The sequence below is a fragment of the Schistocerca cancellata genome, chromosome 8 (genome assembly GCF_023864275.1).
Source record: "Schistocerca cancellata isolate TAMUIC-IGC-003103 chromosome 8, iqSchCanc2.1, whole genome shotgun sequence".
Classification (NCBI taxonomy): domain Eukaryota; kingdom Metazoa; phylum Arthropoda; class Insecta; order Orthoptera; family Acrididae; genus Schistocerca; species Schistocerca cancellata.
The window spans coordinates 79,105,725-79,128,889 of NC_064633.1; the positions used below are offsets into that span (position 1 = coordinate 79,105,725).

At 41.0% G+C, this 23,165-nt stretch overlaps 1 protein-coding gene across 1 annotated transcript in view; it reads right to left on the reverse strand.

Moving 5' to 3' along the window:
• The window catches only part of LOC126094444 (fibrillin-2-like), a 354,361-nt gene that overhangs the window by 144,578 nt on the left and 186,618 nt on the right, over positions 1–23,165 (reverse strand). The window contains exons 25-27 of the mRNA XM_049908817.1: positions 21,295–21,453; positions 6,347–6,544; positions 6,137–6,265 (exon numbers count right to left, since the gene is read on the reverse strand). Of these exons, the coding sequence (XP_049764774.1) occupies positions 6,137–6,265; positions 6,347–6,544; positions 21,295–21,453 (486 nt within the window). The remainder of the gene's footprint in view (positions 1–6,136; positions 6,266–6,346; positions 6,545–21,294; positions 21,454–23,165) is intronic.

The following is a 23,165-nucleotide window of genomic DNA, read 5'->3' on the forward strand; positions in this document are numbered from 1 at the left end:
TACCTGCAGCCATGGTCTCCCAGCTGATAGTCCATGCTGCTGTAAACATAGTCGAACTGTTCGTGCAGATAGTTGTTGTCTTGCAAATGTCCCCATCTGTTGACTCAGGGATCGAGACATAGCTGCACGATCTGTTGCAGTCATGCGGATAAGATGCCTGTCATCTGGACTGCTAGTGATACAAGGCCATTGGGATACAGCACGGCGTTCTGTATTACCCTCCTGAACCCACCGATTCCATATCCTGCTAACAGTCATTGGATCTTGACCAATGCGAGCACCAATGTCACAATACAATAAACTGCAACTGTGATAGGCTACAATCCAACCTTTTTCAAAGTTGGAAATGTGCTGGTACGCATTTCTCCTCCTTGCACGAGGCATCACAGGAACGTTTCACAAGGCAACGCCAGTCAACTGCTGTTTGTGTATGAGAAATCGGTTGGAAACTTTCCTCATGTCAGCACATTGTAGGTGTCGCCACCGGTGACAACCTTGTGTGAATGCTCTGAAAAACTAATCATTTGCATATCACAGCATCATCTTCCTGTTGGTTAAATTTCGTGTCTGTAGCAAGTCATTTTCATGGTGTAGCAATTTTAATGGCCAGTACTGTATTTGGAACAGGTCTTGCATCTAGGCCTATTACAGGGATATGAACCATAAGGCAAGGAGTTGGGAGCAGGGGGTGTGTAGGGATGGACAAGGATATTGTGTAGGTTTGGGGGCGGTCGAATACTACTGTGGGAGGTGTGCGAAGGATAGCAGGTAGGACATTCCTCATTTCAAGTCACAGCGAGAGGTATCTCATTTCAAGTCAGGCCGAGAGGTCCTTGAAACTCTGGTGGAATGTGATTCAGTTGCTCCATTCCTGAGTGGTACTGAGTCACGAGGGGAATGCTCCTCTCTGGCTGGAAGGTGTGACTTTGGGAGATGATGGGTGACTGGAGAGATAAGGCATCGAAGATCTGTTTCTGTACAAGGTTGGAAGGGTAATTACCCTCTGTGAAGGCCTCAGTGAGACCCGTGGTATATTTCGAGAGAGACTGCCCATCACTACAGGTGCGACAGCCACAGGTTGCTAGGTTGTATGGAATGGGCGGCAGCTGTCGAAATGGAGGTATTTCTGGTGGCTGGAAGGTTTGATATGGGCAGAGGTACTGATGCAGCCATCTTTAAGGTGGAGATCAACATCAATGAAGGTGGATTGTTAGGTTGAATAGGACCAGGTGAAGTGACTGGGGGAGAAGGTGTTGAGGTTCTGGAGGAATGTGGATAGGGTATCCTCACGCTCGATCCAGCTGATGAATCTTTCATCAATGAACATGAACCAGGTGAGGGGTTTGGGATTCTGGGTGATCAAGGATTCCTCTAGATGGCCCATGAATAGGATGGCATAGGCTGGTGCCCATTATCATACCCCGGATTTGTTTGTAGGTCATGCCTTCAAAGGAGAAATAATTGTGGGTGAGGATATAGTTGACCATGTTGACCAGGAAGGAGGCTGTAAGTCTGGAATCTGTTGGGCAGTGGGAGAGGTAGTGTTCAATGGTGGCAAGGCCAGGGGCATTATTGATGTTAGTGGAAATAGAGCAGTACGCAAAATATCATCTCAGAAAACACTTCCACCTGTTCACTTCCTACTCCCAACTTGGACTACCACTATGCACCACCTCTATAACAGTCTCCAAATCTCCCCCATATCCCCTCACAGCTGGCAAACCCTGCCTAAAACTCCCTCCCACCACCATATAAAATCTAGAACCTAAATAGGCCCGAAACACAGTCATGAAGCTTTCCTCCAAAAGCTTTAGTCCCACTCAAGTATCAGCCTTACCTTTTGCCTCACTCCAAAATTCTATCATGCTGGACTTGTTAAAGACCTTTTCTCCTTCTCCCCGTTCCTACAGTGGAAACACGTTTTTGCCATCAACCCTACCAATCTGACTCAACAAAAGACCAATGTAAAACCCTTTCTGACTCAGTTGACTAGTCCATCCAACCATGATCCGCCCCCACTGCCCCCTAATCACCCCCATTAGTTTACCAGAATCTGTTAACCTCGAAGCTTGCCTCAGCATCATTCCAAAAATCCCCCACCCAGTCTTTTTGTTGTATCTTTCTGCGACACAACATTTCCACTATATAGTGAGTAGCAACCTTTTCCTAATATTGATGATATTCAAACCAAGAGTTCCCATTGTTTGATTAAGTGTATCTTGTCAGCAAAGTACGTGCTCAAAAGAAAGGTTTAGATTATGAGGAAACCTATGCAGCAGGAATTAAGCACAATTCACCCAGGTATCTGTTCACGCTTGCTGTTAAACAAGATTTAAATACTGATCTTTTAGATGAAGTCATTTCATTTTTAAGGTGAATTAGCTGAAGAAGTGTATGTTTAAAGCCCAAAAATCGATACAGTTACTAAAAAAGTTACACATATTTATCTAGATACTAAAAATGCAATTAATGGTTTTAAATGAGGTGGTTATTGCAGAATCTTAAACTGTACAAGATACTGACAGATTTTAATTTCAACAAGTCAACTGCAAATCTCTGTGTTTATCAGAGGAATTAGAGGAATAATATATTAATAACCTAAATCTACATGGGTGTAATGTAAATTTTCAGCACAAATTCACAGGAGAGAATGCTTACAAAGGGAAACTGATATAGACACACACACAATCACACAGAGATACAACTAACAGTACCTCCTTCAGCAACTAAGGCAGAGTATATGGCATTGATTTCAGCAAGTAAATAAACATTATGGCTCCCAAATTAATGATAGTAACATCTCCAGTTTCTTACGAAGGAGTTAGACAATAATGCAACTACATATTTATAAAAAGCAGTGGCAAAAAAGGTCACACCAAAAGCAAGATAACAACAAATATCGATTCACAGATAGAAAATTTACTAAGTCGAAATACCCGTGGAAACATCTCAACTGGTCAGATGCTTGTTGATGCGATGGAACAGCCACTGGTTAAATCCTAGCATTATAACTGATTGTTGACTCTGGACAACGACATCCAGCTAGCTCAGATTCTGCTGAGGAATCTGGAAGTTGTGTGGCTGCATTCTATAATGTTTGCCATATTAGACATATTGTTGTGTACATCCTGTTATGTGCTATATTATGTAAAGGAAAGTTGCCACTCACCAAATAGTGGTGATGCTAAGTCACAGTTAGTCACAACAAAAAGACTGTCACATATAAACTTTCGGCCAGTATGTTGTGCCTATCTGCGACTCAGCATCTCTGCAATATGGTGAGTGGCAACTTTTCTTTTCATAATGTTGTTACATTCCATCCTGGATTTTCCACTGTAATGTGCTATGTTATATTTGGTCTGCAATGGACAGCACTGTTAAATAATACTTTTAAAACTGAAACTGTCCTGAGTCACAGCATAAAATAATTGTTGTATAGAGTGTTACATTATTTAACTATTGTTGTTTTGGTCATAAACCAAAAGGTTAGATTTATGCAGCTCTCCACTCCTGTCACTTGCCAGCTAACCTCTTCAGTTCACCATAGCAGCTGCATATCACACCATTGGCAATTTTTCTCTGAACTCATATCTCTATGCCTGTCCCTCTGATTCATTCCCTCTACTACTCCTTCTTTATTTATTCTGCTTCCAAGACAGCAAAATTTGTCCATCTCTGCAAGAGAATCTTGTCCCAAGTTTAACATAAACCTCTGGCATGTCAACCACCTGCACACGCTTTTACCTGTTTGCTTTCCATTTATGCACACTTTATAGCCATTAGTTAGCACATGTTACATTTCATTAATCAGTCAGCTCAGTTACTGTTCTTTTTTGGCAACTTATGCTATGCCATTAGCAAACTGTGTCACTCTTATTTCCTGTCCATAACAAACCATTCCCAAATTGTTAACTTGGTTAAACACTTAACACCTGCAATGATTTGTATGGTGCATAATTTTAGTTTGTAAATTGTATTTCCTATTCATTTGCACAATGATGCAGCCCAAGTGCATCAATGGTACTATCTGTATCTATGAATACGCTAGACTCTCGCTAATCCAGCCCTCAGTGGTCCGGCCTCTCAGTAATCTGGCGCACATCCAAAAACAAGTGCATAATGAAGTATCGTATGCAACAGTGCTTAATTAAACAAAGCTTTATATACTGTATTTGAAATTGTAGCTTTCTTTACAGTTCGGAATCACGTCTTCTAAAAGGAAACATGTTACGCTAGACCTCAAGCAGAAACTCGAAATTTTAGATAAGTTAAATCCAGATTCTTTGCAGAAAGCCATTGCTGCTACATTCAGTGTTGGATGAGCTACTATTTATGACATAAAAAATATAGAAGATGTTATTCGACAGTACTCAAGACAAATGGACAGTGAGTTCGGAAAATGGACGGTTACGAGATAGAGCAAGAATGAAGACCTGGACATAGCTGTTTATAGATGGTTCATACAACAACGCAATAAAGGAATTCCAGTCAGTGGCCTGATTATAAAGGAAAAAGCAGTTGCATTTAACAAACAACTTGGTGGTAGTAACTTGTTTGCAGTGAGCGAAGGCGGCTATCAAACTGGAAAAAACGACATGGCATTTGGCAGCTGACAGTCACCGGGGAAAGTCACTCAGCTAATGATAAGGATGCTGATGAGTTTGTAAGCAAGATACAGAAGACAATGGAGGAATAAAATTTAACTGCTGACACCTTGTATAATGCTGATAAAACAGGACTCTTTTACTAGATGCTTCCTTCAAAAACATTAGCTGCCAAGAATGTGAAGGAAGCTTGTGGTTATAAGCAACAGAAACAGTGTGTAACATTAATGGCGTGTTGTAATGCAAATGGGAGTCATAAACTACCGCTTATGGTGACTGGAAAATCCCAAGATCCACTTTGGTTTCAACACACTGACATAAATACTCTACCAGTTCAGTACCACCCTCAGAAGAAAGCGTGGATGGATAGACAAATATTCTCTCCGTGGTTCCATGGAACGTTTGTACCAGCAATGAGAAAAGAACTAAAGAAGAAAAAGCTTCCACTGAAAGATACCCTTATAATTGACAATGCTCCCAGTCATCCTTCAGATGTTTCTCTAAAGTCCGATAGTATACAAGCACTCTTTCTTCCACCAATTGTGACAGCCCTAATTCAGCCCATGGACCAGGGAATTTTGGAATCAATTAAACGTCATTATCGATATTCACTTCTCGTCTCCTTGCTGAATGGAAGTGAAAACGACTCTATTTAGACTATGCTGAAGATGTGGAAAGCAATTAACATACGTGATGTTGTTTTCCAAGCAGCTGAAGCATGGGATAAAGTGGAGGGCACTACCATAATGAAGAGCTGGAGAAAAGTGTTGCCATCCATTGATGCCGAGTTGGATCCAGTAGTGAGTGACAGCGATGAGCCAGTCAATTTGGAATTATCAATTACTTTGTACACTGACACGTGCCACAACCTTCCAGGAGGAGAAGAAATTGATGCTGAAGGTGTTACTGAGTGATTGAATGAGGGAAATTGTGATATGGACCAAACTTTGACCGATGAATAAATAATCAAAAGCGTGCAAGAAAGTAATGATAAAAGTGATGAAAAGGAGGACACAGGAGGAGAGAGCATGAAGATTTCTCACACTGCTGGTGCTGAAGCTGCCGAGGTCTTCCTGGAGTACATTACGCAACAACCAGATACATGCAGTACCGATGTAACGCTTGTAAAGCGGTTGCATGATAAAGCATGCCACTGTCACGTTTCATCATTGCGGCAGTTAAAATTTAGGGACATGTTTCATAGTGAGTGGTACGACTGTATAATTATGTACATTATACACTCAAGGACTAAGTTTCCTTTGAAAATTAATGTATTTTTGAATTTAATAAAGTATATGCTCTATGTTTTAAAATTGTATCCTTCAGTTTAACAAAGTATGGTACACTATATCCCCTATGTTTTCAAAATAAATAAAAAACAAAATAAATGAATAAAATAAATTTAAGGCACACAATAATCTGGCAGTCCCGCTAATCCGGCACCATATGTGCCAGGAATGGCCGGATTAGTGAGGGTCTAGTGTATATAATACATATAAGATAAGGTAAAACCTTTGGAAATGAAGACAAACCTATACAATCATGTAGTCCTATTCCCAGCTTATAGCCCTCAGGACACTGGCACTCATATCTTCCAGGGGAATTAACACACTGTGCATTACCACGGCACGGGCTTGGAACATGTAGGCATTCATTTTCATCTGGAAAAAATAAAAGAAAGTGTGAAATTCTTTAGTTTACACAAACATACGTCACAGCAAATTTTTATGACAACCAATTACCTATACACTGATGAGAGGCTATGTCGTATCTGTAGCCTTGATTGCAGCGGCATTCAAAACTGCCAGGCAGATTCATGCATGTTCCGTGATTACACATCAGAGGCATGAGATGACATTCATCTATATCTTCCATTTTGTTATTCAGTGGGTTTTCTATCTGCCCAGGCATTTTTGTCCCACAAAGCAACTTGTATTCATCTGTAGGGAAGAATAAAAGACAGCATGAAATAATGTGTCATATGAAATGACACACAAAGTGCCATTATGGGCATGTTATGATAACATTCCCATTTATTACCAGATATACAGAAGATGCAAAATGAGTCAGTGAAAGGAACAGTGAAAATAAACTTAAAAAACAGCATACTGAAATACATGCTAATCTTCAGGACCAAAAACCAGGAGATTAAGTTTGCAGCTCACTTTCAGTGTAATCCCAAGACAACTGATGTGAGTCCTTCCCTATGATGTCATAAAGATATATAACAACCATAAAAACACTATCCAGGAATGGTTTCCTGATAAAGTGACTCATATGATCAGTACAATTGAATGGCATGTTGTGTTTTAAAATAAAGAATATAAATAAGCATTCACCATTATCACCCTACCACTTTCATTTTTAACACCAAATTCCAATTTTTTATTGTTATTCACATACTTAACATTTTATTTGTGTTTTTTTCTTTTCATGTGTTTTGGGACATTGTTTTCTCCACCCTGTGATATACAAATGTCACATGGGCAAAGAGTAAAAAATGCAGACAGACCTTCCATACTCCATGAAAACTGTTCAGAATATTGCTTCAAGAAAACAGAGTTAGTTTTTGGTCACAATGAAAAACAAAACACCAAATCAAAATGGTATGAATATAAAGAATAAGATACACATTAAATAACCACTTACCCAAAAATAATGGCTTTCAAGGATATGAGTAACAAAATAACACATATAACCATCCACTCCAAGGATTTATACCAATGTTGAAGAATAAGGAACTTTTTAGAATTTTTTTTTCTTGTGGGGATATACAGCCTTATATGTTTTAAGAAAGGCAACATGGTCCAAACAAGCTGTAATGTATTACAATAAATATATTACAGGCTGTTTGGACCTAGTTTTCTTTCTTTAAAAAAGCAACTTCACTTAAGCACAATGACAACATACATAAACAATTTCAAATAGAGTACAACACAGAGCGTTACAGGTACACATTCTACAAAATGTGCAGGATAGAAGAAAAAATGGCCGGGTTTCAAAACAAATGTGTTGAGTTTGAAGAAAATTAGCTAACATTGGGAGACAGAGTGGAATAAATGAGAGGTGGCAGAAAAAGTGGAAAATCAGGAGTCTTACACCGAAATCAGAAGAAGTCTCATTATCCATGATGAATTTGTTCCTGAAATTTTTGCTTTTGAATCAAGTGTTCATCATTTTTCTTTTTATTATTTTTTTAAGGCATCAAGGTTTGCAGGCCAAACTTTTCTCTTCTTCAAAAAATTCTGGAAAATTCTTCATTAATACACACACGCACACACACACACACACACACACACACACACACACACACAGATATACACTAAAGTGCCAAAGAAACTGGTATGGGCATGCGTATTCAAATACAGATATATGTAAACAGGCAGAATACAGCACTGTGATCGCCAATGCCTATATAAGACGACAAGTGTCTTGTGCACAGTTGTTAGATTGATTGGTGCTGCTACAATGGCAGGTTATCAAGATTTAAGTGAGTTTGAACATGGTGTTATAGTCAGTGCACGAGCGATGGGATACAGCATCTCCAAGGTAGCGATGAACTGGGGATTTTCCTTGTGAACATTTCAGGAGTGTACCGTGAATGTCAGCAATCTAGTAAAATATCGAATCTCCGACATTTCTGCTGTTCGAAGATCCTGCAAGAATGGGACCAACAATGACTGAAGAGAATCGTTCAACGTGACAGAAGTGCAACCCTTCCCCAGACTGCTGCAGATTTCAATGCTGGGCCATCACCATGTGTCAGCATGCCAACCATTCAATGGACCATCATCAATATGGGTTTTCGGAGCCGAAGGCCCACTCGTATAACCTTGATGATTGCACAACACAAAGTTTTACGCCTTGCATGGGCCCGACAACACTGACATTCGACTTTTGATGACTGGAAACATGTTGTCTGGTCAGACAAGTCACATTTCAGATTGTATTGAGTGGATGGATGTGTACAGATATGGAGACAACTCATGAATCCATGGACCCTGCATCTCAGCAGGGGACTGTTCAAGCTGGTGGAGGGTCTGTGATAGTGTGGGGTGTATGCAGTTACAGTGATATGAGACCCCTGATACATCTAGATATGACTCTGACAGGTGACATGTACTTAAGCATCCTGTCTGATCACCTGCATCCATTCATGTCCACTGTGCATTCCGACGGACTTGGGCAATTCCAGCAGGACAATGCGACACTCCACATGTCCAGAATTGCTACAGAGTGGGCTCCAGGAACACTGTTCTGAGTTTAAGCACTTTCACTGCCCATCAAACTCCCCAGACATGAACATTATTGAGCATATCTGGGATGCCTAGCAACATGCTGTTCAGATGAGCTCTCTGCCCCCGCATACTCTTACGGATTTATGGACAGCCCTGCAGGATTCAATGGTGTTAATTCCCACCAGCACTACTTCAGACATTAGTCGAGTCCATGCCACAATGCGCTGCGGCACTTCTATGTGCTCGCAGGGACCCTACATGATACTATGCAGATGTATCAGTTTCTTTTGCTCTTCAGTTTAGATACAAGTTACATATAACATCAAAATATATTTTAAATTCTATTCAATCTTGGAGTTTTTGTATATTCACATGGTCTAAAAATTCTGGCACTGAATAGAAGCAGTGATCTAATAAGAATGCTGTTAGGGATTTATAAAACAGTGAAAATGTTGAAATAATTTTTATTTCATGTGGCAGACAATTAAACTTGTACATCCATATAGCACTATTTGTAGTGGAGGCTTTAAAGGCTGCTGTCCTTACTTACTGGACATGGAGTTTGTCTTTTTGACTGGTATCACATTCATGTAGCATTTTTATTTATCTCCTTTAAATTCTTTCTCATTTGTTTACACGTTACTATAACAAAAATGCAGGGAAATGGGAAGACCGCAGACTTCTGAAAGACGGGCTGCAGGAATCTGTTTGTCTTGCATGGTGCATTGCTCTTATAGCTTTCTTTTGGGCAAGAAGATGACTGAGCTAGCAGTTGTTGTACCCCAGAATATAATCCCATACTGTAGAATGCTGTGTAACTTGGCACAGTATGAAATCTGAACAGGTGGAAGCTTGCTTTGTGTGCAAGTAAATGTAGGCTGCAACATTTTTCTCTGTTATGTGCGTCTGCCATTTAAAATCATGTTGAAGCCACAGGCCTAAAAATTTTGTTTCCGGTGAGATTGTAATGCCACCGCCATTTATTATCCCAGGGATGTTGGAGGCTTCCCCTTTAAACATAAATTAAGAACAAATAAGGGAAAATCCAGGATGGAATGTAACAATTTTATGAGAAGGGAAGTTGCCACTCACCATATAGCAGAGATGCTGAGTCGCAGATAGGCACAATAAAAAGAGTTTCACACTTAAAGCTTTCAGCCAATGGCCTTTAACTTGACAACAACAGACACACATGCGCGCGCGCGCACACACACACACACACACACACACACACACACACACACACACACACAAACGTAACTCACACACATGACTGCAGTCTCATGCAACTGAACCACACTGCAAGCAGCAGCACCACTGTGTGATGGGAGTGGCGACTGGGTGGGGGTAAGGTGGAGGCTGGGGTAGGGAGGGGGACAGATAGTGTGGTGGAGATGGCGGACAGTGAAATGCTACTGGTTAGGCGGAGGGCGGGGGAGAGGTGGGGAGGAGGTGGGGGGAGGGGGAAGGTAGTGGAAAAAAATAAAAACAACGACTGGGCTTGATAGTGGAATGATGGCTGTGTAGTGCTGGAATGGGAGCAGGGAAGGGGCTGGATGGATGAGGACAGCGACTAACGAAGGTTGAGGTCAGGAGGGTTACAGGAACGTAGGGTGTATTCCAGGGAAAGTTCCCACCTGCGCAATTCAGAAAAGCTGGTGTTGGAGGAAGGATCCATATGGCACAGGCTGTGAAGCAGTCACTGAAATGAAGGACATCATGTTTGGTTGCGTGTTCAGCAACAGGGTGGTCTACTTGTTTCTTGGCCACAGTTTGTCGGTGGCCGTTTATGTGGACAAACAGCTTGTTGGTTGTCATGCCTACATAGAATGCAGCACAGTGGTTGCACCTTAGCTAGTAGACAACATGATTGGTCTCACAGGTAGCCCTGCCTTTGATGGGATAGGTGGTGATAGTGACTGGACTGGAGTAGGTGGTGGGAGGGTGTATGGGACAGGTCTTGCATCTAGGTCTATTACAAGGGTATGAGCCATGAGGTAAGGGACTGGGAGCAAGGGCTGTGTACGGATGGACAAGTATATTGTGTAGGTTCGGTGGACGGCGGAATACCACTGTGGGAGGGGTGGGAAGGATAGATTTCTCATTCCAACGCAAGACAAGAGGTAATCGAAACCCTGGTGGAGAATGTAATTCAGTTGCTCCAGTCCAGGGTGGTTTCGAGTTACGAGGGGAATGCTCCACTGTGGCCAGACAGTGGGACTTTGGGATGTGGTGAGAGACTGGGAAGATAAGGCACAGGAGATTTGTTTTTGTACAAATTTAGGAGGATAATTACGGTCAGTGAAGGCTTCAGTGAGACCCTCGGTATATTTCGAGAGGGACTGCTTGTCACTGCAGATGCGATGACCACGGGTAGCTAGGCTGTACGGAAGGAACTTCTTGGTATGGAAGGGGTGGCAGCTGTCGAAGTAGAGGTATTGCTGGTGGTTAGTAGGTTTGATATGGATGGAGCTACTGATGTAGCCATCTTCGAGGTGGAGGTCAACATCTAGGTAGGTGGCTTGTTGGGTTGAGTAGGAACAGGTGAAGAAAATGGGGGAAAAGTTGTTGAGGTTCTGGAGGAATGTGGACAGGGTGTCCTCACCTTTGATCCAGATAGCAAAGATGTCATCAATGAATCTGAACCAGGTGAGGAGTTTAGGATACTGGGGTTTTAGGAAGGATTCCTCTAGATGGCCCATGAATAGGTTGGCATAGGATGGCACCATGTGAGTGCCCATAGCTGCACCCCAGATTTGTTTGTAGGTAACGCCTTCAAAGGAGACGTAATTGTGGCTGAGGATATAGATGGTCATGGCGACTACGAAGGAGATCGTTGGTTTGGAATCTGTCGGGCGTTGGGAAAGGTAGTGTTCAGTAGTGGTAAGGCCATAGGCATTAGGAATGTTAGTGTACAGGGAGGTGGCATCAATAGTGATGAGCAGGACACAGTATGGTAAAGGGACAGACACTGTGGAGAGTCTGTGACGGAAATGGTTGGTATCTTTTATATAAGAGGGTAGGTTCCGGGTAATGGGTTGATGGTGTTCGTCTACGAGATCAGAGATTCTCTCCATGCCGGCCCCCGATGCCTTCGCCAGCAGCGCTGGGTCCACTGCCGGCTGAGGCTTCCGCCTCACCGGTCACTCCACCGCACGCAGCACGCCGCCGCCGCGGTGTCGCCCCATCGCCCATGGACGTCGAGCTCTCCCCGTCCCCTTCGGGCCTACCTGGGGGTGGTCTGCAGTCTGAGGAGGTGAATGCAGGACCACGGGCGGGCAGTCATCCCAGGCAGTCCCTCTGTTCGCCCCCTCAGTTCTGCCACCACCCGGGTCCCTCCTCCCAATGTTACAAGCCTTATTCCACGACGACGCGACGTTTTGGGGGGGAGGGGTATAGTATCATTGCCACAGATACTACTACAATGCCGTGCCAACACAAGGTTGGCGCCGGCCGAAGTGGCCGTGCGGTTAAAGGCGCTGCAGTCTGGAACCACAAGACCGCTACGGTCGCAGGTTCGAATCCTGCCTCGGGCATGGATGTTTGTGATGTCCTTAGGTTAGTTAGGTTTAACTAGTTCTAGGTTCTAGGGGACTTATGACCTCAGCAGTTGAGTCCCATAGTGCTCAGAGCCATTTGAACCATTTGAACAAGGTTGGCAGCCTGTCGTCTGCCGAGCACAGCGCACTCTAGCGGGCTGTGCAGCTCGACGGAACTGGAGTGTGCCTCGTTCACTTCTTAGCTAGATTTCAACCTAGGCAGACGCACTTTCATAATTGGCCCTCAGCCATTTCTGTAATGTTTGCATTGATTCTCCGAGGAGGGCCCATCAAGCTTAGTCCCTGAGAATATGTTGTATTAGTTCATGGTACTCCATGTTACGAGATTGTGTAAGGGATCCATGATCCCACGAACATAGATGCTAGTATCCGACGCCCAGGTCGATAGTAGACAGGAGTCGACTGTCAAGAGCTGCAGGAGGCAGTGAGATTAGTTATTTTAAATTATTTTAAACATAGCTGCGTAACAGCAACGGTTCCACGTAATCAGATGAAAAACAGCCGACCAGTTGCAACTGGTCGGCTGTTTTTCATCTGATTAGTGAGATTAGTGTTGAGTGCGCGAGTAGTATGGGAGAGTGTCGAGTGAGAAGTGGTGCTGGAGAGACAGGCAAGAATGGTGGTTGAGTAAATTTACCGAAGTGTCACAGATGAGCGCGTCCCCCTAATCGTCATGGGTGGACCCTCATCGATACCGATTCGCGAGTGATATGACACCAGAAGTGACAAGTGCCGAATTTCGTGTTTCGCGTCGGCCAGCAACAACCATGGATTGCAGTGAGGATTGTTGTGGATGTTAACCATCATCATTGCGTGTGACAAAATACCTAAAATCAGCAACCAATAAGAGATATAACTGTAATTAGATGTGTAAGGCGAAGATAGCAACTGCCTCAGAATTTGTGTGTTAGTAGGAAATATATATCAGTTTGTACATCGCTACCTTTGTGGTCCTTAATAATAGACAAACTTTCAATCATTCCACTATTCAGTCGCAAAACAGCCGCACTCGGTTGAAATACCCCCAAAACCACAGCAGGAAAACCGATAGCCTTCATCCATTAAGCGCACGGTCATATAATCATAATTATTAACTGTTTGGGGGCTACGAAAAATTACACAAAATCCAATTAAGGAATTTAATCGGGGGGGTGTTTCAATTGTCAGTTTATAGCCGCAGCTGCAGTCCTACAAACTACTGAAGATAAGTAATTTCATTGTACTATGTGTTTCTTGAATAATAATCCTTCTCTCTGACAGTGTGCCGTACTGCATATTATTGCAACCTGGACTCCTTCAGCTCCTATCAACTCAGCCTCCTACTTATTTGCATTTCGTAACAAGCTGAAAACACCCACGCGTTTTGTGCCTCTAAACAGCGAGACACAATAAAATCTAATGTTGTGTTCATAGATTTTGCTACCATTTTCTTCATTTGGAGTTACTGCAACACTGTTCCAAAAGATGGTCATGTATGAACACTTACCGTACTTTAGTCCCATTTCACCGGAAAGTCCTATGCTGTAAAGGAAATTATAAAGATTGCGTGTTATGCATATATTTCAATACTAGAACTTCTTTTCAATTTTTTTCTGCAATAATTACTATTAAATTGAGGTTTAATCTGTGTAGTCAGCGACACCAAAACGTTTATTTAAAGTAGAAAGTCCAATAAGCCTAAAAATGTGAAATTCCAACAACATATTTGTACACATGAGTTGTAACTTCCAAAAAATCACATATTTTAGCCAGTCCATGGGTAATGGCACCTACCTACGAGATCAGTACCATATCGATGAAGGAGAAACAGTCATTTTTATTGTGAACACATGTGACATAAAAGAAAATATCGTAAAAAAGAATACAACAATATTACAGAAGGAAAGTTGCTACTCACCATATAGTCGAGATGCTGAGTCACAATAGGCACAACAAAAAGATTCACACAATTACAGCTTTTGGCCATTAAGGCCTTTGTCAGCAATAGACACACATACACACACGCACACACTCACAGAAAAGCAACTGGCACACACGTCTGCAGTCTCAGATAACTAAAAGCACACTGCCAAGCTATAATAGTGTGAATCTTTTTGTTGCGCCTATCGCGACTCAGCATCTCCGCTATATGGTGAATAGCAACTTTCCTTCTCTAATATTGTTACATTCCATCCTGGATTTTCCATTGTTTGTAAAAAAAAAGAATACTGTGTACACCCTCTTTGGAGTGGCAGCCTAATAAGTGGAAAGTTTTATACAAGGTTTCATAGACTTCAACAGCATCCAATGAAATTTTTTTCAATATTTTCGAATGATAGTCAAAAGTTTTAATGAATTACTTCACCTGTTAACCTTATTAACATACATTTCATTCAACTCGTTCAATCAGGCAAACTCAGTGTACAATTATAGAATTGGCATCAGTGTGTTCTAGAAGAGTTGAACTATGTTTCAATTTTAGTTTTATGTGCAGCAACAAATTATAAAGACAATATGCATTTTCTGATGATGTTACTGAACCTTCGACATGTGGGAAATTTTTTTGGTATTGAAGTTAGGTGAACACACCATGCGAACAGAATATTAACAATACATCATATTGTCATCTACTCCAAACCAGAACTGTTAGTATTCTAACACGAGATGATTTTAGTTACATATGACACACCATGGTCCACTCACTAAGCGGTTGTCTGTGAGGTTTCGTTACGAGAAACAAGTCTCCAGTTTTGTAATTAAACAGTTACTAATTTTTCTGACGTTCTTTCACTCACCCTCAGGTGAAGTATATTGTCCAACACACTTTATTAATACAAAATTCCAAAAATAAATTGCATTCTTCGTTTTATTCATATAAGCCAGTGTTCTGACAGTTGGCAGCCAAATGGGGAGCGGAGAATATGCGGAAAGTGACAATTTTGTCACTCATACTCATGTGGCTATCAATTCCTAGCAACGCAGTGACAGTTTTGTCAAGGGCTTGTTCGCAGATTGGCAGGTTGTCGCGTCGTAACATGCACGCATCTCTGTATACACCCACAGACTGGAAAAGAGTGATAAAACAGTCATGGTGACAAAAATCACCCATTTGCACTAGCCTGAAGGGGCTCTGAAAAGGTTCAAAATCATAAAATGTTCAATTTTTACTTTTTTGCATTTTAAAAATTGAAAGACTTTCCCCTTTCAATTGATATATAATTTATTCAGTTCAGAAAACTACAACTATTTTCAAAATGTTTTTTGAAATACGTTCTGCATGGGCATGACCCACTGTGGTGCTATTAAACTGCTATCAAATGTTGTACTCATGAATTTACATGCTCATCATGTACATTTTAGTGATGTGAGGGAAAGTACCAGGTTGAGATTCATTGGGAGAGTCCTTAGAAAATGTAGTCCATCAACAACGGAGGTGGCTTACAAAACACTCGTTCGACCTATACTTGAGTATTGCTCATCGGTGTGGGATCCGTACCAGGTCGGGTTGACAGAGGAGATAGAAAAGATCCAAAGAAGAGCGGCGCGTTTCGTCACAGGGTTATTTGGTAAGCGTGATAACGTAACAGGGATGTTTAGCAAACTCAAGTGGCAGACTCTGCAAGAGAGGTGCTCTGCATCGCGGTGTAGCTTGCAGTCTAGGTTTTGAGAGGATGCATTTCTGGATGAGGTATCGAATATATTGCTTCCCCCTACTTATACCTCCCGAGAAGATAACGAATGTAAAATTAGAGATATTTGGGCGCATATGGAGGCTTTCCGGCAGTCGTTCTTTCCGCGAACCATACGCGACTGGCACCGGAAAGGGAGGTAATGACAGTGGCACGTAAAGTGCCCTCCGCCACACACCGTTGGGTGGCTTGCAGAGTATAAATGTAGATGTAGAAAGTAAGTGTTGTGGCTAACCTGTGATAGTTCGATATATATCACTTGCTCGATTGTCATGTGTTTCAAGTTTATTTACTCTTTTGTGATCCGGAAAATATTCATAGTGAATTCTGTTCATTGAAGTCTCTCTTTTATATAAGAATAATCACTGGTAACCCCCCCCCCAGAACCATATGGACCTTGCAGTTGGTGGGGAGGCTTGCGTGCCTCAACGATACAGGGGTATCTGTTGAGAGGCCAGACAAACGCGTGGTTCCTGAAGAGGGGCAGCAGCCTTTTCAGTAGTTGTGAGGGCAACAGTTTGGATGATTGACTGATCTGGCCTTGTAACACTAACCAAAACAGCATTGCTGTGCAGCTACTGCGAACGGCTGAAAGCAAGGGGAAACTACAACCGTAATTTTTCCTGAGGGCATGCAGCTTTACTGTATGGTTAAATGATGATGGCATCCTCTTGGGTAAAATATTCCAGAGGTAAAATACGGCGGGGACTACTCAGGACGTCGTTATCAGGAGAAAGAAAACTGGCATTCTACGGATCGGAGCATGGAATGTCAGATCCCTTAATCAAGCAGGTAGGTTAGAAAATTTAAAAATGGAAATGCATAGGTTAAAGTTAGATATAGTAGGAATTAGTGAAGTTCACTGGCAGGAGGAACAAGACTTTTGGTCAGACGAATACAGGGTTATAAATACAAAATCAAATAGGGGTAATGCAGGAGTCGGTTTAATAATGAATAAAAAAATAGGAGTGCGGGTAAGCTATTACAAACAGCATAGTAAACACATTATTGTGGCCAAGATAGACGCGAAGCCCACGCCTACCACAGTAGTACAAATTTATATGCCAACTAGCTCTGCAGATGATGAAGAAATTGAAGAAATGTATGATGAAATAAAAGAAATTATTCAGATAGTGAAGGGAGACAAAAATTTAATAGTCATTGGTGACTGGAATTTGGTAGTAGGAAAAGGGAGAGAAGGAAACGTAGTAGGTGAATATGGATTGGGGTTAAGAAATGAAAGAGGAAGCCACCTGATAGAATTTTGCACAGAGCACAACTTAATCATAGCTAACACTTGGTTCAAGAATCATAAAAGAAGGTTGTATACTTGGAAGAAGCCTGGAGATACTGACAGATTTCAGATAGATTATATAATGGTAAGACAGAGATTTAGGAACCAGGTTTTAAATTGTAAGACATTTCCAGGGGCAGATGTGGACTCTGACCACAATCTATTGGTTATGAACTGTAGATTAAAACTGAAGAAACTGCAAAAAGGTGGGAATTGAAGGAGATGGGACCTGGATAAACTGAAAAAACCAGAGGTTGTACAGAGTTTCAGGGAGAGCATAAGGGAACAATTGACAGGAATGGGGGAAAGAAATACAGTAGAAGAGGAACGGGTAGCTTTGAGAGATGAAGTAATGAAGGCAGTAGCGGATCTAATAGGTAAAAAGACGAGGGCTAGTAGAAATCCTTGGGTAACAGAAGAAATACTGAATTTAAATGATGAAAGGAGAAAATATAAAAATGCAGTAAATGAAGCAGGCAAAAAGAAATACAAACGTCTCAAAAATGAGATTGACAGGAAGTGCAAAATGGCTAAGCAGGGATGGCTAGAGGACAAATGTAAGGATGTAGAGGCACGTATCACTAGGGGTAAGATAGATACTGCCTACACAGGAAAATTAAAGAGACCTTTGGAGAAAAGAGAACCACTTGCATGAATATCAAGAGCTCGGATGGAAACCCAGTTCTAAGCAAAGAAGAGAAAGCAGAAAGGTGGAAGGAGTATATAGAGGGCCTATACAAGGGTGATGTTCTTGAGGACAATTATAGAAATGGAAGAGAATGTAGATGAAGATGAAATAGGACATATGATACTGCGTGAAGAGTTTGACACAGCACTGAAAAACCTAACTCGAAACAAGGTCCCGGGAGTAGACAACATTCCATTAGAACTACTGACGGCCTTGGGAGAGCCAGTCCTGGCAAAACTCTGCCATCTGGTGAGCAAGATGTATGAAACAGGCGAAATACCCTCAGATTTCAAGAAGAATAAAATAATTCCAATCCCAAAGAAAGCAGGTGTTGACAGATGTGAAAATTACCGAACTATCAGTTTAATAAGTCATGGATGCAAAATACTAACGCGAATTAGTTACAGACGAATGGAAAAACTAGTAGAAGCCAACCTCGTGGAAGATCAGTGTGGATTCCGTAAAAATATTGGAACACGTGAGGCAATACTGACCCTACAACTTATCTTAGAAGCTAGATTAAGGAAAGGCGAACCTATGTTCTAGCATTTGTAGACTTACAGAAAGCTTTTGACAATGTTGATTGGAGTACTCTCTTTCAAATTCTGAAGGTGGCAGGGGTAAAATACAGGGAGCGAAAGGCTATTTACAATTTGTACAGAAACCAGATGGCAGATATAAGAGTCGAGGGGCATGAAAGGGAAGCAGTGGTTGGGAAGAGAGTGAGACAGGGTTGTAGCCTGTCCCCGATGTTATTCAATCTGTATATTGAGCAAGCAGTGAAGGAAACAAAAGGAAAATGCAGAGTAGGTATTAAAACCCATGGAGAAGAAATAAAAACTTTCTAATTCTGTCAGAGACAGCAAAGGACTTAGAAGAGCAGTTGAACGGAATGGATAGTGCCTTGAAAAGAGGATATAAGATGAACATCAACAAAAGCAAAACAAGGATAATGGAATGTAGTCAAATTAAGTCGAGTGATGCTGCGGGAATTAGATTAGGAAATGAGACGCTTAAAGTAGTAAATGAGTTTTGCTATTTGGGGAGCAAAATAACTGATGATGGTCGAAGTAGAGAGGATATAAAATGGAGACTGGCAATGGCAAGGAAAGTGTTTCAGAAGACGAGAAATTTGTTAACTTTGAGTGTGGATTTAAATGTCAGGAAGTCGTTTCTGAAAGTATTTGTATGGAGCGTAGCCATGTATGGAAGTGAAACATGGATGATAACTAGTTTGGACAAGAAGAGAATAGAAGCTTTTGAAATGTGGTACTACACAAGCATGCTGAAGATTAGATGGGTAGATCATATAACTAATGAGGGGGTATTGAATAGGATTGGGGAGAAGAGAAGTTTGTGGCACAACTTGACTAGAAGAAGGGATCAGTTGGTAGGACATGTTCTGAGGCATCAAGGGATCACCAATTTAGTATTGGAGGGCAGCGTGGAGGGTAAAACTCGTAGAGGGAGACCAAGAGATGAATACACTAAGCAGATTCAGAAGGATGTAGGTTGCAGTAGGTACTGGGAGATGAAGAAGCTTGCACAGGATAGAGTAGCATGGAGAGCTGCATCAAACCAGTCTCAGGACTGAAGACCACAACAACAACAACAATCACTGGTAAATGTAAAGCGACTAGAAATCCTCTGAAGGCTTTTAAGAAAAGGAGAACTGTTGTAAAGCCAAAGGCAAGTGTTATTACAGTAAACAATAAAGATGATAACCAAGTGTGTGAACCTAACCTTGCTGGTACACCAGATCATTACAATGAAAGTCAGAAAGAAAGAACATTTGCAGAGGAAGCTGGCCTCAATTAGTGAAAAGCAGGAATGTTTTATGGTCGAATTGGATATGAGTGAAATGTTTGATATGTCAGTTCTCAATGGAATTTTTGCTAAGTAAGTAAGATGTACTCAGTGTACTGATGATAGTTTGGAACTCACTATAAAAAATCATGTAGTACAGTATGACACAAACAGAAACATTGGGGTATACAAAGCCCAATTTAACATTCATTGGACTTGTATGCTCTCATTCAGTTCCTGATGTACCTGCTGAAAATCCTTTAGAACAACACAATCTGTGAAAATAATATGACAAACATATGCAGCAACTCATCTTTAAAAAGACTACAACTACTGCTATTCTCAGAAGACGAGTAATCTGAATAATTGTCAAATGGTTCATGTCCATCATTTGTATACTCATCATGAACTTTGTAAATCATTTGCTCCAAACGTTTCTCCTCCCCACTGCACATTTGAAAAAAGCCAATCCAAAAGCACACAAAATGCTCGAAACAGAGACAACTTGAACGTCACCTAATGCTCACGAAACAAGAAATAATAAGAAGGTTTCACAACTGAAGAATTTTTATGCTGATACTGCTAAAGCCATCTAGCAACCACAGTAGAACCTACGAAGTATCCAGACCTCTCAGAAGTTGGCAGGAGCTGTAAATATACGTTCAACAACGCAAAAAATCATAATAACTGACTTAACTTAATATAATGTTTTTATATTATAACTTTTTTTGAATTTCCCGGCTTTTCCCCGGTTGTTCAAGGTTATGTAAGATTCATGGTTTTCAAGGATTGCTAACCACCCTGAAAGGCGAGTTTTCTACAGCAGAATGTTTAATGATCTGAGGAAAAGACTAATAAAATGTTTTGTGAGTGGTGTCCTCCTGTATGGTGCTGAAACATAAACACTGAGGAGGACAGATAGGGCAAGATTGGAGGCTTTCGACATGTGGACATGGCGAAGGATGGAAAGAGTGAAGAATGATGAGGTACTGAGAAGAGTGGGAGATCAAAGGCAATTATTGAATGTGATAAAAAGAAGGAAACAAAATAGGATTGAACATTTATTAAGAAAGGAGGAGTGGCGTATAAAAACAGCATTAGACAGGTATGTGGAAAGGAAGAGGAGGTAAGGGGCAAAAACATTACAGAGCCTAGATGATGTGATGGACAGCAACACACATACACCACTGAGAAGGAAGCAATGGATTTCAGGAAATGGAGACAGAAAAGACCTGCTAATATAGCAGGAAACTGATGGTGATGGTGTATGTACAGCACAGTGGCTTAAAGCAACAGTTTAATTTATACTGCCGTACTACGAAAATGTATCACAAGTGCATGCTATTCTGAATTACACATTAGTGACATGTTTAGGTAGAATAAGACGCCTCAAAAATGGCCAAGAATGATATAATAAATCATATTTGTTGACTCACCTGTTCCCTGTTTGGGGCATGGTTGCCCTGGCTCACCCCAGGCAGCTCCCATTGAACAACAGCACACTTTCCGTGTTTGGTTGTGCGACATAGGTGATGAGCAGCGCCAGCCTTCACATTCGAGGTAGCACTGAGCCTTTCTCATATCTACACATTGTTCTGTAATCATAAATGAAACAGTTAAGTTTAACAATATAAATCAGGATGGACTGCTACTCACCACACAGAGGAAGTGTTGAGGCACATTTAAAAGTAGACTGTTGAGAAACATCAGCTATCAGGAAATTCCTTCATCTGGTGGAAGACACACACACACAGCCACTGTTGGCTCCAGGTGCTGTGGCTCAAAATATAAATAAAATGAAATAAAAAGATGGTAATTGTGCGGAGTGCAGGTTGGTAGGTAGAGAGAGAGGTCAGCATGGTGTGTGTGTGTGTGTGTGTGTGTGTGTGTGTGTGTGTGTGTGTGAATAGGGCAAGAAGTGCTGTGATGTGTGATGCAGGCAGAAACAGGGAAATGTGAAAGACTGTCACCACAAGAGAGTACAGAAGTCGGTGTGTCACAAGGTGTTTGGTAAGCACATGGAAAGTGTGTGCGGTTTGGGAGGGCACAAGGAAACAGGGAAGGTAGAGGAAGGAATGGACAGACACGGTATAATTGAATGGTACAGAAAATAGTAACAACTGGAAACAGCACTGGATTTCATGACAGAAGATAAGACACTATGCTAATTCAAACAGTGGGACAATCCACAATGCAGTAGCAATATCAATTAGAATAGACTGCTACTCACCACACAGAGGAGGCACTGAGTAACAGGCAGACATATTTAAAGTAGACTGATGGAAGATACCAACTTTCAGACAAAGTACTTTATCATATGAGAGACAAACACACAGATACTAACTGTTAGTAAATATATATATAATGTTTTGGCCATGGCTGCAGTGGCCTTCTAGTTAATATTCATTGACTATTGCATTATTCCTGTTTAAGAAGCACAGGATACTTAATAAAGGGCTAATCACCTGTGTAAACTAGAAATTAAGGCTCACTTGGCATGTAATATTACCCCTATTAATGGGGATCCATGATTCTAAAATTCAAATAAGTTACAAAGAGGAATGGTTGTTAAGGCATTCTTTTACTGTATCTTATAATTTCTGAATTTCCTTATTTTCTTTCCTTATGTCTGCAAGAGACTTGTTGAAGAGTTTTGCACAATTATTTAGATCTCCGCCATATACTTAATGTCATATTGAAGAGTCAATGTGCAAATTGTTTTCCAATTGTTTTCTGTCATTTTATATTTCATAACAACTAGTCCAAACCAGAATTTACTATTGGCTATAAATATCATTAAAGTGTAATTGTACTTCTGGTTGAAAACGCATCAGAATGATCCACTCTTATCTATCATGAAATTTCATAAGCACTCACTTTCATTTGGTGTATCAGCTATATACAATACTTTAATCATGACAGATCACCATTAACCTAGAACACGAATTATGACTACCTTTTTAACTACAATTAAAATAATTAATTTATTAACTGACTGTTCCATAGTTCTCGGTAGAATATGTCATGTATTATGAATGAAACACACGCAACACTGGTGTAACATTCTACAACATTTATCATTGTAGAATTTATTATTATAAATATTGCAGAATATTACACCAGTGTTATGTGTGTTTATTTATTATTGTAGAATTTATTATTATAAATACTGTAGAACGTTACACCAGTGTTGTGTGTGTTTCATTAATAATAACAAATTTACTTTCCTACATGTATAGTAAGTTATCAACATTTTTATCAGACTAAGATCTCGCGAGATCTGAGAGTGCACTGGAACAATTCTCTT